Genomic DNA, 16,098 nt, shown 5'->3' on the forward strand with positions numbered 1-16,098 from the left:
TGGTATTTAAAGATGATGGATGTATTTTGTCAACGCTATCAGGCGTGTTTTTTTCATCGGTTAACCACCCATCTGTGGTTTTATGGATGGTTAACCGATGAAAAGTGCCAAAAAGAGACTGTGAGTTTGTGAAAACATGGTTTATTTAACTGAAAACAGACTTTTTATTTTATTTTTCATTGTCTATGGAAATATGAGGTTTCTGCCCAACAGCAATAATTGATAAACTCTTGTAGGAAGTGAAGTTGGACAACTCTTTTTGCATAGTTAGCATGCTTGGTAATAAAAATGTCTCAGCTGTTCTCCTTGAACGCAGTCATCTTGATGGATATCAAACGGTAGTAAATATTTAGATATCTTCTCATGATGCAACATCTCTTCCTCTTTTTAGAGCCTTTAGTCTAAATGTGCTTGAGCAATAAGTCGAGGTCTATTTTGGTTTAAAATCTTTAAATTAAGACATTCAGTGTGTTTATTGTCATTAATTTACTGCCACTTGTTTTGCAGGAGTGTAAGCAACTGTGGCTTCAGGAGAGTCGTGTAAAATCTTTTTAACGCTGATTTTTTTGTTCTTGTCAGGGATCTAAGGCTGCCGTTTTCCAAGTGGAGCACAGAGCAGGTGTGCGACTGGCTGGAGGACATCGGACTCGGTCAATATGGCTTCCTTGCTCGGAACTGGGTCAGCAGCGGTGAGACGTTGCTGTCGGCCAGCCCGCACGACCTGGAGAAGGTACAGACCTGCATCCAGCCTCGGATATTCACCCTCCTGTCTGATCAGTGTCACCGTCCGTCTGTCTGTTTGGTATTTAGGGACGCCTGTCTCTGCCTTTCAGCCAGCTCTTTAGTTTCGCCCTCATCGTGTGCCTCATACCACCACAAGCTCGCCGTCTCTCTCATCCGCATCATTTTAATTAGATAAACCAACCTGACAGCTCTGTTTTTTTCTCAGGTGAACTTCCTGTAGCATCGTTTTGTTTTTTTCTGTCTGCAGGAACTGGCCATGAAGAATCCGCTCCACAGGAAGAAGCTCCAGCTCTCCATGAAGAACGTCAGCAGCAAACAGCCGGAGAAATCTGCAGAGCTGGATTACGTCTGGGTCACTCGTAGGAAATCACTCAGAGAAACATTTATCCTGATACGTTGTTTCTTTTTAATTCTATGGCCAATATCGATCTTTAGAAATAAGAGCAGCTGATTGGCTGTTAAATAACTCCTATTTTTGAATTTGCAGGGATTTTCTATTTAACCAAAGTTTTACATAGTTGCGTTAATTTAAGTGTTGTTAAATACATGTTAACTTGTACACCTAGAAAACTAAATTATGGGCTACTTGATAATCAGTATGTGCAGGCATAGCTGATTGCTGATATTATTATTATTATTTAAGTGGGAAACATTGGCTGATCGAATCAGTCTACATCTAATTAAATGCATGTTGTTATTTTTGTTCCAGGGTGGCTTGATGACATTGGTCTTCCTCAGTACAAAGACCAGTTTAATGACGGAAGAGTTGATGGACAGATGCTGCAGTACCTCACTGTGGTGAGTTTCTAACCACAGCTTTAAAGCTGCATCATTTAAAACGATAAATTTATATTTGCTGCCCTGCAATGAAAGGTTTTGTGCTAAAATGTTTCCTTTTTTTGTGCCTGAACTCGTCTTTCTTCCCTCCATCTTAGAATGACCTGTTGTTCCTCAAAGTAACCAGCCAGCTGCACCACCTCAGCATCAAGTGTGCCATTCATGTTCTCCATGTCAACAAATTTAACCCGAACTGCCTCAAACGCAGACCCAGCAATGAGGTAAAGTCACAAAGATGGCATCGAGGCCAGGATTTCACTTCTGCAAACATAAAGCTTAAAAATAATCAGGAACACATTAATGAGCTGCGCTCTCATTAATGTTAACAAGGCTGCTTAACTGACTCTTTGAGGGCAGGACCTGGGTGTTTTGCTTACATATAGATTTATGTTTTAAGAGTTTTCAAACATTGTGTAAAATTTGTGCATAAATGCGTGCTATGAGGTGAAGACAGTGATTTATTTGGTGTTCCTGTGTGTTTCAGAGCCAGCTCACTCCCAGTGAGGTGGTCCAGTGGTCCAACCACCGGGTCATGGAGTGGCTCAGATCTGTGGACCTGGCCGAGTACGCTCCCAACCTGAGGGGCAGCGGTGTGCACGGAGGGCTGATTGTGAGCACATATAATCATACCGTTAAAAGAACAAAAACAACAAAAACCTTCACAGAAGTCCTCTTACATTGTTTGTTCTCTGATAGATGCTGGAGCCGCGGTTTAACGCTGACACTCTGGCGATGCTGCTGAACATCTCTCCTCAAAAAACACTCCTGAGGCGCCACCTAAACACAAAGTTCAACAACTTACTGGGGGCACAGGCCCAGCGGGAGAAGAGGGAGTACACTGAGGCGGCGGGATATTCCCCACTCAGCATCACTGCTAAAGTCAAGGTAAGAAAACAAAAACACACACGCAGTTAACCTGTCCCCTCTTTGTGTGTGAGGAAAACACATCCTAATCTGTGGTGAGGCCTCGGTGTGTCAGCTCAGTTTAATCTCTGAGCCCTTCTCTGTCTTTAATCCTGGGCATGCTTTTCCTCTGCTCTAAGACTCTGCCATCGCTGCAGCCTCAGCTTTAAGCCCCTCGTTGCTCTGCTGAAGAAAAACGGGAAAATAATCCAACCCAAAACACAATTTACACTTGCAGCTGAACCAGGTTTGCCCTCCAATACTTAGATCTTACAGTTTTTAAGCTCTATATGCAGTCATATTAATGTGGACGGTTTTATGGGCTAATATAAGCTGGTGCGCTAAAGAAATTGCAGAGCTAAATGACATAAAAATAGATTTGTGAAAGTGAGAATAAGTGTTTCTTATTTCGCAAGCAGCAAGAGCAAACTGAAAGGAAACTTGTATAAAGACTGTGGTGTCTCACTTCCTGTTGACACATTTCTCACAGGCAATAAAAATGTAGACTAACAACAAAACAAATCCTTTCACATGACAATAACAGCCACACAGCTTCAGTGTGCATCAGTGGAAGTACATGTATGTTAAATCTGAACCTCCTACTGTTTAAACTTGTTGTCTGAAGAAGCATTCACTATTTATTTTTACAGGAAAAACTAAACTCCAGGTACAAACACTCCTGTTCATTGTGTTATTTTAAAATGCAAGAGTTCCAGTATGCTGTTTAAGTTGTCATCAAGCTTGCAACGGGCTTTTTCAATGCCTCTTATCACTTAAGTGGTACCACACTTAACTGTGAGTAGTTTGTGAATGGCGTTTATGACAGAGTTTCCTGAATGTCCTGCAACTTTCTGTCCAGGTGGGCAAAGGGAATAAATAATGCAAACTGCCAAGACTGCAGTTTTACAAGCTACGCACACAAAAATAAGACAAAATGCAACCACTCATTGGCCACTTGGTTGTAAACACTCAGTTTACTGAAACTGCAACAGAAAATTCACATATTTTCCCATCCTTCTAAGGGATTTATTTCCACCAACTAGACTCCCGACAGATGTTGCATCTCAGTGAGGTTCCACCGTAAGGAAGACTGATAATGATATTAAAGATCAAGAGCTCTGAAAATGAGACCATAGATGCTTCTGAGTGGCTTTAGAAACGTTCAAATATGAAACAACTAAAAGTTGTTGTTTTCCGCAGCCAAAGAAGTTGGGCTTCTCAAACCTGACGCACCTCAGGAGGAGACGTCCCGATGAGTCCACGGACTACATCTGTCCCATCGAGTCGTCCTCGCCGGAGTCTGGACAGTCGGCACCAAACGGGGTGCAGATGCGGCCGTTTGTTGGCTTCAGAGGCCTGAGCCCTATTCTGGACCGGGAGCCCACCAGGGACCAGGTGGGGCCCGAGGAGACTAAAGCTGACACGTCGCCATGACAACAACGAAACGATGCTGCGTCAATACCACAGACGACTAACTTGTCAAGCTTTTCATCAGCCAATCAGATGCTGCTATTTTGCTTCCTTCGCTTGCAGTCCCTGACACCTCTACCTGTCCCCTCCCCGCTCCTTTAAACCCCGCCCTCAGCCCCACCTGTGCCTTACTCCTGCAGAGACGCTCAGCTCAATCCGACTGTTCGTTTTGCTGCAGGGATGCTCTGAGACGTCATGGAAGTATTTTGGTTTCTCTTGCAGTCGGACGCCTAACTAACCTCAGCCTCAGCCCTGTGCCATGAACTCCGCCTCTTTCTCTGGATTCTGCTGCATCACTCCCTCTAACCCATGCAGTAAACACGAAGCCATTTGTGCACCACATGTAGATATTTTTATAAAGTGTGAGTCAGCTGCTGCATGATTTACACCTTTAACGTTTTCTCAGATGGACTTGTGCAATATTTGCATCATTTTATGGAGGGATTTTATTTAATATTTATGACACTACAAATGTAATGATGAAATAGCATGTTTTGTATGATACTTGAGGTTGTTTTTTTTACATAATTTTTAATAGTATTTTTATAGCAATGAGAATTTGCAAAAACATTTAACAAATCATGTAATTGTCAAGATTTATAAAAATCATTTAATAAACTAAATCATATGTGTGCAAAGTTGTTTTTTCTTTATACTCAAGACAAAATAATATAACTAGAGGTAAAATCTGCTCTGGATCTGGAGTATGGATGTATTTTTCCAGGAAGAGTGCGTATAACGTCTTCAATGCAAATTTAAAAAAAAACTAAAACTGAAGATTTGATACAGCTGCTTTGTGGAGCCAGCATGTCTCAGTAATCTGCATAATCCACTAACCTGCTTCCATTCTCCTCATCGTGATGTTTGTCATGGCTGTTTATGACGACGGCTTCACCCTCGACTGACCAGTCCGACCTCCATCAGCATGCCAACCTTATAAAAGGTGACATGGAAGTGCATGAGTATGGCTCAGCACGCAGCTGCAGGTACAAACTGTCCATCTGTGAATACATGTATATTATTTACAGCAATATTCAGAGAAAAATAACATCAGTTCCAAAAATGTTAAGGCATTGTGTGAAATGTAAATTTAAAAAAAGAATGCAGGGATTTGCAAATTTCAAACTTGTTGAAACTAAGAAATTATGAAAAAGGTTATTTAGATTTTTATGGCAGCAACACACCTCAAAGTTGGGACAGCTCCAGATGTTTCCCTCTCCCATCAGTCTGTAAACATCTGGACCTGAGGTTGTCCCATTCTGTCTTCAACAGTCCTGGAAGGTAGCAGATGTTGATCTAAAACCTGGACTAATGCACCCCCATACCATCAGAGAAGCAGGCTGATCTCAGAACAGTTCTCCTCTTTGGTCCAGAGGAGACACATCTGTTCACATCTGGCTTCTTCTTTGCCTGATAGAGCTTTAAGCAGCATCTGTGGACGGCACGGTGAACTGTGTTTACAGACAGTGTTCCTGAGCCTTGACCTTTGACCTCAGAGGTTTCTACTGATTCTTTAAATCTTTTGATGATTTTATGAGCTGCAGATGATAAAATACTCAGTCTTTTTTCTTTTGAGGAACATTTTCCTGAAACCGTTCCACTTTTTTTGGTGCCGTTCTTCTCAGACTTGTGAACTCTGTCCTCTTACTGACTTGTTATCAATTAACCTTAATAGTTAATTGGCGAAATGCTCCTCTAACTTATTTATGCCACTTTTACAGCCTTTTGTTGCCTCTGTCCAAACTTTTTTGAGATCTGTTGCTGCCATAAAATTTAAAATATCCTATTTAAAATAAAAAAGTACATTTTCTTAGTTTCATTATCTGATATGTTTTCTGTTCCATTGTGAACATTACAACTTTGTCAGAATTGGGGTTGTGTAATTTACTGTAATCTTGAAAGAAAAATTAAGAAAATTACTGCATTTTCAGTATAACTGTGTCTGCAGTACTGACTTGTAATCGGTGTGTGTGTTGCAGATGGCGATTGCAGAGAGCACCATTTTGCAAATAGAAGCTCTGTCTGAAAGCATCAACAACCTCACAGTAAGCTCCAACACACACAGGCTGCTGGTTTAATGACTCATGTGGCTCGCTGCTTGTGGTCTGCCGAAAAATCTGCTGATTATTGGAGGGAGAGACGCCATTAAAACACTGTACAACTGTGGAAATGAGAGAAAACCTACGACTGCTGGTGTGAAACATGCTTTTTGGTACTTAGCTTTAAATTTCACGCCGTCATCATGCAGCTGTTTTTTTTTTTGCTTCTGTTCTGTTTGTTGAAGTTATAATTTCATAACCAAACCACGAGGCTTTGGATGACCAACATTTCATTTTTGTCATAAAACATTTAGTCTGCAGCTACGGTGAAGCTTTCATTTCTAACAGATTGGAGTAAATATCACAAATCATTAGCTTCATTTGATTGATTTTTAAAAAAAATCCAGTTTCAACACAAATGTTAAACTACATTAAGCTTTCAAGCAGCCAGACTTTCTAGTAATCCTTTAACATGGTCTTTATGACTTTAAAGGACTGTCTTAACAAAAAAAAATTCCTCTTAAAATGAGTGAAAAGCAGCCAAAGTCCAAATAATTTCAGAAAGCCTGGAGATCAAGTGAATGAGAACACTTTAAAATATTTTTAAAAAGTCTGGCTCCTTGGAAGCAAATGAAAGGAACGCCAAATGACTCAAGACTTTTGCACAGTACTGCATTCTGTCAAAATCTCAATGATCTAAGTGCATGGCACGACTGACTTGGGATCAGTTTTCCTTACAGTGTTTATCCTGAAAGGCAAATCTTTTTAGAATTTTGTGTTCAAATAAAACTTCCTTCATAAATCTTTGAGATAAACCAGATGGTTTTCAAGTTTTCCTCTTCTATAATAAATGATCCCAAATGAAAGAAAAGTCTTGTGGTGTCATTTGATTACTGCGCATTAAATCTACATTAAAGCTGCTTCTACTGATCCCAACTCAGCAGCGAAGTCACCAGCTTTCACTCCCATGATGCTTTGCCTCCAGTACCTGCTCAGCCGAGACGAGCTGCGGAAGGAGCTGAGGCGGTCTCAGATGGTGACCCTGGAGATGTCGCTTTACTAACGCTGTCGAAATGACAGCAGAGACCTGAGGTGTGACTCGACCCCGGGCCTAACACGGCAGCACGGAGCCGGCTCACTTCCTGTAACCACCGTGACCTCATGTAACGCTGTGGACACAAAGAACCTGAAAGCCCAGCTGGTTTACACAGTCAGGAGTCTCAGGCTCTTAGAAACTTTCCATGTTTCATTATTTAACACAACCTTTGATTTACTGACATGCAATCACCCACTCGATGTAAACAAAGCACTCTTATCTGCATATTTTACTCAACAATCTACCAAAACATCAAAAACTGCTCTTCCATGACCGTCCCCATTGTTGACCTACTTTCAGTCACTCCGGCTGTTTCTGAAGGTAAACTAACCTAACTAACCAGATTTTTTACGTTAAGGACACATTAACCACCAATATAAGAGGAAAAAATGTGCAGATTTTGTTTTTGGACCAGAATTCATGACATTGCAATGAAAACCTTTAATAATCCCACTGAGGGAGAGAAGGTGGTCCCTATTTGTTGTCAATAATTGAAGTAACATTGATGTCTGAAGGAAAACATAAACCTCTGAGCCTCAAACACATTTCAGAAGATTTCAGAAACAATTCAAAGAATTACTTGTGTTTCTCTGAGTGTCTTTGTTGTCATATAATTGAAGAATGAACCCAGATTATCTGCTGCAGAGGGTCTTTTTCTGTCAGGTTCCCACAAACCACCACCTTTTTTTGTCTTTTATTTCCCCCTAGTTTCACATTTTAGTTCAGCTGACAGTTTGTGTTACTGCTCTGCGTTTGGCAAAAACAAAACACAGCACATCAGCACAAACACGTCAAACCAACTGTCAAGCACGGCAGGGGAAGGAAAATAATTTGGACTTGTTTTGCAGCAACAAGATCCGAGTAGAATAGACGACTGCAGTCTTTAGTTTTTCCAAAAAGAAACCTCTGGCTAATGCAAGAACTGTCATGATGTGGGGAAAAGGTGGCGAACCCAGAGCGCAGAAAACTCATTTATTTACAATAAACACAAAACAAAGCCTGACGTGGAAGCAAACTAAACATAACAAAATCCAGGAAGGAATGACACGAGCAAACCCGAGACAAGACGGGAGGACAACCGGACAGAGCATGAAGCGAGAAAGTGACGATGAACCAGCAGTGAGTGGAGGAAATGACCCGGTTTTAAACACGGGAGGTAATCAGGAAAAGTGGGCACAGGTGAGATGATTATGAAACCAGGAGCAGGTGGAGATGGGCATGACAGGTAAACAAGTGACAGACACAGAGAACATGAGCACATGAAAACAGCAAAAGAGACGACCAACCCAAACAGAGACCAGAAACAAAACACTAAATACAAAAAGAAACATACAAAACCGAATCCTGACAAGAACAAACTGCATGAACTACACACAGTGTTGCACAAACACCCAAAAGACAAAGTCCTGGTTAGAATTCCTGCACTCTTAGAAACAGGAAGTTCCCACGTCAGCTGCCGTGAGAGCCAAACTAAATCCTGTCCTGACTTACTGTTGTCACAGGTACTTCCCTTTGAAAAGAGACAGCTAAGCATTTTGTTTGCTAATCAAACCCCTCAGGCTTACCTCTGCTACAGGTAGTTCACTGGTCACATGAAGCTTTTGTTGATTCACTTAGCCTTCAGGTGCAAACACCACACCCAAGGTGTCAGTCAGAGCCAACTTCTCTTCCGTCTGAAACATTTTCAGTCTTCAGAATCATGTGAACAGAGAGGGATTCCTGAGAGCGAGCTTCAGACGGATGTGTGTATCTCAGCAGGGCAGGGGGCAGGAGACGAGAACTGGAAGCCAACCGGAACCAGCAGGAATATCCAGACCCATCCTGGTGAGATAAAACATGATTTACTAACAGGTTGCACTGGTGGAGCAAACAGTATTTATTTAATGGTCAGAACAGGAAAGTCAATTCAATGCTTATCTGGTTGTTTTCTTTTGTTGTTACAGAATACAGCTACATAAATACAACTACACTGTCTGTACAGTGCTGTGAAAAGTTATCACACCCTTACAGATTACTGCTATTTATGCTTTTGTCGCACTAATACGTTTAATACGTCATCAAACCAATGTTAATATCAGACAAAGATAACCTGAGTAAATCTAAAATGCAGTTTTTAAATGATGGTTTCATTTATTAAAGGAAGATAAAGTTATCCAAAGCAATCTGGCTCCGTGTGGACCTAATGATTTGGTCGTTTGTGATTGGTTCAGCTGCTGTTCTGCTCTTCGGCTCATCGTCCCGCTGCAGACCCCAGGTGATGAACTGTTAGACCTGGCAGAGAGTCGTTCAGGTCCTGAAGCAGCCAAAAACAGCCCCAGACCATCACACCACCACCGCCGTGTTTGACTGTGGGTATGATGATCTTTTCCTAAAAGGCAGTGTTGGTTTTACGCTTCTGGGTCAGCCGTGGTTTTGGTCTTGGAACCCTCCCATGGAGGTCACTGTCGTCTCGTCCTTCTTGTCTCATGAACTTTGACCTTAACTGAGGCAGTGAGGCCTGCGGGCCTTCATGTGTCGCTCTCCTGGGAAGGTTCGCCACCTTTTCTCCTTAATAAATGAAACGATTTCACTCAGGTATTCTTTGTTTGCTGATCTGAAACATTTAAGTGCAACAACAAATTAAAAATGGAAGAAAGCTGTAAGGGGGTGATAACTTTTCACAGCATTATTTATGTCCATTTTAACTCAAACTCCGTCTTTTCAGTGCATCAGAGAGACCACGATCTGATCTTCTAACTTTTCAACATGGGCCAGAAGGTCAGCATCTCTTCTAACCCTTTCAGGAACTTCAGGCTCTTCACTTTTAAACGCAGCTCACTCAAACTGACAACCCCACCTGCGAACAAACCCAAAGATTTCATACATCTCATCAGCAACTGCATCTCTGCTGCATCGACCAGAACCCAGGAGTACCTGGTCTTCAAAGACCCAGAGGAAAAGTTCCACCCGAGTCCTCAGGCGTTAACTCAGGTTGGATCAACGAGCCGATTAAAATCCAAGGAAGTCTCCTAAACGGTCATTAAACGTGTCTTCCTTCAGCAGGTCTTCCTGATGACCTACATTTCTCAGAGCTTCAGCCTCAACATGACGGACTCCTTCAGCTGCACCGTCATGACCCCGGAGCAGCGCATCCTCCTGGGTGCTGACTGGGTTTGGGCCGTGCTGGAGAAACCCACCAAGAACCCGAAAATACAAATAGCTGTGCAGGTTGTTCACCTGCCTAGGAAGGAGAAACGTGAGGAGAGCGCAACAGAGGAGGCCCAGACTGAGTCCATCAAGATGGCCCAGATGGAGTCCAGCAGTAAAAACACCTACGAGAAGATGGTCGACTTCTGCGCCTCCATCGGCAAGGACTGCTACGCCCTCTTCTTGTTCTTTGGGAAAAAAGACGACAAGGAGAACATTTACGGTGTCCTCAGCAACAACTTGGAGGTGGCCACTGCAAAATGCAACAGGATAGACAGAGATTTGGTTGAGAACTTCTTCAAAGGTTCAAAGTCTTTTCATAAACCTCCAGAAATGATGCGGTCGATTATTAACAACAACCTGAGCGAGCCCCTCACTTTAATCGTTAAATTCAGCTGAACATTGGAGCATTTTCCTCCAGGCGGTGGTCACCAAGAAATAACCGACAGCTTTGCTCTTTTTAAATTTAGCCAAAGAAATTCATGATGTGACTTCAGGATACACAAAAAGACAAACACTGATGGATACAAACAGGCTGTTACACCAACTACAACATTAAATCTGTTCATTTCTGATTAATCACATTCATTATTTGCATCGTTTGCCAAAACCTTCCATGCAATTTTAAGCTCATTAAACATATTTATCATTTGTTGTTGAAGGCAAAGTAATATTGTTTTTGCCCGTGTCTGTGTGTTTGTTTGTTTGCAGCATTAGTGTCACTGTCAGAATTCAATGGATGGATTTTACTGAAACTTTCAGATAATTCAAAAAATCTCTCAGATTGTCTGCACATCTACAACTGATTAACTCTTGGAGTCAACCCAATTCAAAATGGCCATAATAATGTTGGTCTTTGTTGTCTATTTTTGTCAATAATTGTGTCAAAAAATGCCCTAAGTGTAAATTCACATGAAAAGGGTTAACAAAAACAGCTAAAACGTTCCTCAGTTTAGTTTCAAACTCTGGCATTAAAGGCAGCGGGTTAGGGTTAATCTAATACTGTTCAGAAATATCCCATTTAAAAGGCACATTTAGAAACATTTTAATTAAAAGTCACTTATCCAACTGTCATTACAAACAAACCCAAAAACTGTCAAATTAAAACCAGGAACATTCATCGTTTTCACCTCTTGTCAGGAATGTTTTATATAAAAAAATGTCTGTCAAAGTTCATCCTTCACATGGCGGTGTGTTGTGTCCCGTGCACACGTGCACGCAGCCATGTGGTCGTCCGGCTGCGGCACCAGCTCCATGTCGGCGAGTCGCGCCGGCCGGCCCGCCTGGCGGTCGGCGTACTCGCGCAGGACTCTGTGGTAGTAACAGTACAACCTGCTGGGCTGCAGCAGCTCTCTGGCTGCTTCCTGTCCCGCTCTGCAGATCTCTTCTGCTTCGGCATCGTTCTCTTTGGCCCATCTGATTTTCTCCAAAAGGTCCAACAGGTTCCTCTCCACAGACACGTAATGACTTCCTGCTTTTAGGTGGCTGTAGAAATGTTCGTAATACTGCGAGTCCTGCTTCAAAACCAGGCTGTTCCCCAGCATGAGGTACGGAAACCGATACGCAGCCACGGTCCCATCCACGTTCACCTGGTACTTGTACTACAGAAGAGAAGAGAAGTTTTACTATATCTGATGCATATTTATTTAGTGCTGCATAACACAGAAGTTACAATCATAAAAAATGAAAATATTCTTGAAGCTCGACTCTTCCTGCTTCAGACTTCTAAAGTATGCGTTACACAAGAATTTATTCATTTAAAAAAAGATCACCTCACCTTAAAGAAGTCAAAGAATCCCACCAGCGGCGCTTTGCCCACCTCTTTCTCTCTGTCTCTGAAGAAGAACCATGCCGTGATGCCGGCGTCCAGCAGCTCCGGGTTCTTCTTAGACAGAGAGACGAGCTGAAGGCGCTCCTCTCGACTGTCCCGCCCACGGAAAAACGCCCGCTCAGTTTTATTAGCCCACGGAGGCCCTGGTAGAAGGCAGAGGATTAACGTGAGGATGTAAGGGACAAAAAGTTTCTTTAAATCATGTTGAAATATACTCATCTCAAACTATAAAATCAAACATAAACATGTTATCCTGAACTATATCAAATAGTGCAGTTTGACAGAGTTTACTCCAGTAGTTTTCCAGATATACTGGGTTCAAATTCCAGATTTTTATGCTGAATTAACTTCTGATGGCGCCCCCTGGTGGACGGTGGTAACATCAATAAAAAGCATGATTCATCTTCCTTCCACTTGAGATTTTGGTAAGAAAAAAAAAACCTAAACTAAATGTTTTTGTTATGTTGTTGTCAGGCTTTTTTATTCCTTTAAATTCAGTTCCAACTTCTACGGTTTCACTGACGTCCAGGAGTGGAGCATCATCTCAAACTGGGACAACTTTCTAAAGACTTGGGCAAAAGATTAATTGTATCATGAAGTTAAACAGAAACTGTAACACACATTATGCAGTCATGGTTATTGTAATACATGATATGAAAAGCAATAATTCAATAGAAGTGCCTCTGCTAACCTGGAAACAACTCTGTAACTTATTATTTTCACTGCTATAAAAGGCGTTTCTCACTGCAGACATGCTGAGGTACAGTTTATGGAAATAAAAGTGTTTTTTTCCATCTTTACTTTTTCTAATTTAACAACTCTAAATATCCGCTGTGCCAAAAAGCTGTTGTAAGAACAGATTGGAGGAATATTGCACAAAACAAACATATTACCTGGGTTCTAACACATCTGTCTGCGATAAAAACATCATTTTACTGCGACAGTAAAAGCCTCCCGGAGGAGGAGGGGAGTGTGGGCCACCTGTGTTGCCCTGAACAGACAGCAGGTCGTTCGTGACGCCTCTCATGGTCTCCAGGGTGGAGTGTGTGACTTCATACGTGGGGAGGACGACGTCCCGTGTGTCCGTGGAGCCGCACCACGAGAAGATGGGGACGGCTCCCTCCTTCCTCGTTTCCAAGGGCCAGTCGCCCACATTGATGAAAAACTCCACGTCAGGAAGTCTTACCTTCAGCAAAGACAGAAAATTAATCTTTTGGTCGTCAAGAGGTAGTATGAACACATGAGTGGACACAAAGTCCCACCTTCCTGGTTAGAGACAGCAACATTTCATCAGAGAACATCTTGAAGTCGGTGTATTTCCCCAAAGTGCGCCGGTACACCCTGTTGTCGATGACGGCGTAGTGAACGAGGCCGCCTCTGTTGGAGAACCTGCGAGGCACTTCTTGTCTAAGATGCTGCAGGTTGACCGTGGGAAAAGACTCGAAATCCGCCAGAATCTGGGGTTCCTCTGTGGGACACCGCAAGACGCTCTGCCAGACAGAAGCGTCCGACTCAGGACAGTCACAGTATTCATGATAAACTGGACCTGAGGGAAAACAAGTTACCTGGGTGAGATTTAAAACACAAATTTATTCAACTTCAGCGTAGATCTTCAAAGATAAAAGGTGCTTTTCCACGCTGGTCTCAGTAAAAAGTGCAAAAAACAGCATCTGTGAAGGTTCAGGGATGGAGAGGCCTCTGTTAGAATATTGTGGAGAGACAAGATGAAGTCTGTCGTCCTATTTCAGCTCTTTTTCTTACAACAACATAACTCGACAAACATGAAATGTGTTTGTTTGATTGGTCCGTCTGCAGCCCGGACCTGACGACTCTTAAAACGATGGAAAATGTTTCGCAGACACAGACACAGATTCCTCTCCTGAAGCCGCAACAATCTGCCTCAGTTATCAAGTGACCGAACGGAAGAAGAGGAGTTTTGTAACACAACGGTAAACGTGGCTGTCAATCATTTTGAGTCAGCCGGGCGATGATAGAAGCGATGACGAGCCGGGAGGGGAGGAGCAGAGGGTTTCCTGGCGGGCGAAGGTGTCACCTCAAATCAGGGACAACTTCTCTAAGTTTATGATGCTCTTTAAGAGGGGACAACATTAATGTGCAACACAGAGTCTGTTTTCACTTTCCTCACGTTTGCATCATTGGCAACAAAATAACTGGTTTGTTTACATCAGTCAGGCGTTTTAGCTGCTGATTTCTGAGCAGGGCTTTCGGCTGATACCTCTGCTTGAAATGCAGAAAACCACACCCACCATCAGTTTTATCAGCTTTTCTTTTCACACATATTGTTTGTTGTTAGTTCTCCAATGACTGGGCCTGGGAAACAAATCTACACACAAACTTCTAAGATGTTAAATAAAATTATCAACAAGTATTTAAAACTTCTTGTAGCAAATGTTCATTTCTCTCTGTTTATGCATCTGTTCCTATTATAAGGTCCTTCTTTTATAAATGCTGTAAAAGTGAACACAAGTAAACCGCCTTCCTGCTCACGTGTCATCTAGATGTAGAGGTCTTTATTTTTTATTTTTTAAAGCCGTTAACTTGTGAGGACATTAAAAACGGTTTCATTTGTCTGGTTAAGATTTTAGAAACCTTTTCAACTTCCTGGGTATGAGGTTTGGTATTTTTTACATTTACTTTTATGGGGCAAAATTCGGGGAGTGCCGATGCAGAAGAAACTGGTGGGAAAACACGTGCACAAACGCTCCTGACTAAATGTCGTATTATTTGACGGTTAAATTGCTTTTCAGTCTGCAGAAATGAGGTAAAACGGATAAAAACAACCGTTTCCACGGTGCAGACCGTACCTCGGAGGATGTAGGGGGACTGGGCCACAGCAGCGTCTTGGTGGAGGATTTCTACCTTCAGGCCTTTGACTGTGGACCCATAGAGACGGTACCGGACCAGGAAAGAGCCGTCTCCTCTGTCCAGAGGTGGAGGGACATGGACACGGAGGTACTCCTTCTTGTCAAGGGGACTTATCTTCACTTTAAACGTGTCTTTACCTGAACAGCACAAGCAAAAACAGCATTAAAGCAGCACATTTGGTTTTATGTGCTATTTATTTACGCACAGATTTGTTGAGAACTATGCAGATTAAAGTGCTTTGTTTACACTGACTGCATACCTGCATTTCTGAATCACATCTGGGAAACTACTGGAGTAAACGCTTTCAAACTGCACCATTTCACATAGTTCAGGATAACATTTATTTTAGGTTTGATTTCATAGTTTGCATTTATTATTTTAAGATCTTTTTTTAGTTTTTGCTTCATCACATCAGAGGAAAAAGGGACAGAAAGATCTCCTCTATGTGTAATAAAAAACACATAAATAACCCTTTTACATGACTGACAACAGCTGAATTACCTGGAGACACCGTCAGGTTCTCTCCTTTAGAACCGACGGCCTGAATAAAAAGGTACCGGACCGGCAGAACTGCGTCGGGATCCAGTCCTGGACCCCAGATGAGACACCTCTGCGGACTGACTCCTCCACAGTCAGAAACCGGTAAGTCCACGCTAAAAAACGCCGCTAAAACCACGAACCTGCGCATTAAAGCGCCCCGAGCAGCTCTGACCGAGTCTCCGCTTCGCCTGCGCGTCATTTTCCTCCCGGAGCCGCGAGCTAAACGCGCAAAGTTGCGGAAAAAATCCGTGAAGTTTGAGACGCGAAGTCTTCACTCCGACATGTTGGCTGAAAGCCACGCCCACTGCCCGGTGCTGCCTTCAGGAGCGTCGGAAATGTTCAACACAAGTCAAATAAATCAGGGAACTATTGTCAAAACAATAATTTTAAGGGCATTTTAGCAATAAAATAACTAATACTAAGAAAAAGAACGAAGGTTTAGGGAGATAAAAACTACTACAGTGTCTTTTATTGAACAAAATAAATTATAAAAATATTTAGGTGTCAGTAAAGCAGCAACTACTCATTTTTGGTACAAGAACTAAAAAGTAAATGATCACATTTTT

The 16,098-nt window shown here is 42.3% G+C and overlaps 3 protein-coding genes across 7 annotated transcripts in view; 2 read left to right on the forward strand and 1 right to left on the reverse strand.

The window, feature by feature from the left end:
- The window catches only part of ppfibp2b (PPFIA binding protein 2b), a 69,035-nt gene extending 61,964 nt beyond the window's left edge, over window positions 1-7,071 (forward strand). For both annotated transcript variants that reach the window (XM_037978449.1, XM_037978448.1), the window contains 9 exons: window positions 580-730; window positions 992-1,103; window positions 1,454-1,542; window positions 1,680-1,802; window positions 2,066-2,191; window positions 2,278-2,466; window positions 3,685-3,879; window positions 5,934-5,999; window positions 6,979-7,071. In XM_037978449.1, the coding sequence (XP_037834377.1) occupies window positions 580-730; window positions 992-1,103; window positions 1,454-1,542; window positions 1,680-1,802; window positions 2,066-2,191; window positions 2,278-2,466; window positions 3,685-3,879; window positions 5,934-5,999; window positions 6,979-7,056 (1,129 nt within the window). In that variant the 3' untranslated portion in view covers window positions 7,057-7,071. The remainder of the gene's footprint in view (window positions 1-579; window positions 731-991; window positions 1,104-1,453; window positions 1,543-1,679; window positions 1,803-2,065; window positions 2,192-2,277; window positions 2,467-3,684; window positions 3,880-5,933; window positions 6,000-6,978) is intronic.
- Window positions 7,072-7,103: 32 nt separating this feature from the next.
- Window positions 7,104-10,946, forward strand: rep15 (RAB15 effector protein). Of its 4 annotated transcripts, none has more exons than XM_037978451.1 (3): window positions 7,104-8,913; window positions 9,794-10,059; window positions 10,129-10,946. In XM_037978451.1, the coding sequence occupies exons 2-3, from the start codon at window positions 9,835-9,837 to the stop codon at window positions 10,672-10,674; spliced, it is 771 nt and encodes a 256-aa protein (XP_037834379.1). In that variant the 5' UTR covers window positions 7,104-8,913; window positions 9,794-9,834; the 3' UTR covers window positions 10,675-10,946. The 4 variants fall into 4 exon arrangements, with proteins under 4 accessions (XP_037834379.1, XP_037834381.1, XP_037834380.1 ...); XM_037978453.1 differs by having other exon boundaries at window positions 7,108-8,913; window positions 10,132-10,946; XM_037978452.1 differs by lacking the exon at window positions 7,104-8,913 and adding an exon at window positions 9,450-9,663.
- Window positions 10,947-11,204: 258 nt separating this feature from the next.
- Window positions 11,205-15,856, reverse strand: poglut3 (protein O-glucosyltransferase 3). The gene is made up of 6 exons (XM_017428911.3): window positions 15,494-15,856; window positions 14,932-15,129; window positions 13,369-13,652; window positions 13,088-13,292; window positions 12,053-12,249; window positions 11,205-11,876 (listed from the first exon to the last, which is right to left on the reverse strand). The coding sequence occupies exons 1-6, from the start codon at window positions 15,729-15,731 to the stop codon at window positions 11,442-11,444; spliced, it is 1,557 nt and encodes a 518-aa protein (XP_017284400.1). The 5' UTR covers window positions 15,732-15,856; the 3' UTR covers window positions 11,205-11,441.
- Window positions 15,857-16,098: the final 242 nt, after the last annotated feature.

The sequence above is a fragment of the Kryptolebias marmoratus genome, linkage group LG11, assembly GCF_001649575.2.
Source record: "Kryptolebias marmoratus isolate JLee-2015 linkage group LG11, ASM164957v2, whole genome shotgun sequence".
In the NCBI taxonomy this organism is placed as follows: domain Eukaryota; kingdom Metazoa; phylum Chordata; class Actinopteri; order Cyprinodontiformes; family Rivulidae; genus Kryptolebias; species Kryptolebias marmoratus.

Bases quoted from the DNA above. Each gene is read 5' to 3' on its own strand.
- rep15 (XM_037978451.1), top strand. From the start codon at position 9,835: ATGGGCCAGAAGGTCAGCATCTCTTCTAACCCTTTCAGGAACTTCAGG. The intron at 10,060-10,128 runs GTTGGATCAACG...GTCTTCCTTCAG, and splicing joins GTCCTCAGGCGTTAACTCAG to CAGGTCTTCCTGATGACCTA.
- poglut3 (XM_017428911.3), bottom strand. From the start codon at position 15,731: ATGACGCGCAGGCGAAGCGGAGACTCGGTCAGAGCTGCTCGGGGCGCT. The intron at 13,293-13,368 runs GTGGGACTTTGT...TCTTTGCTGAAG, and splicing joins TGCTGTCTCTAACCAGGAAG to GTAAGACTTCCTGACGTGGA. The intron at 11,877-12,052 runs GTGAGGTGATCT...TCTCTTCTGTAG, and splicing joins GATTCTTTGACTTCTTTAAG to TACAAGTACCAGGTGAACGT.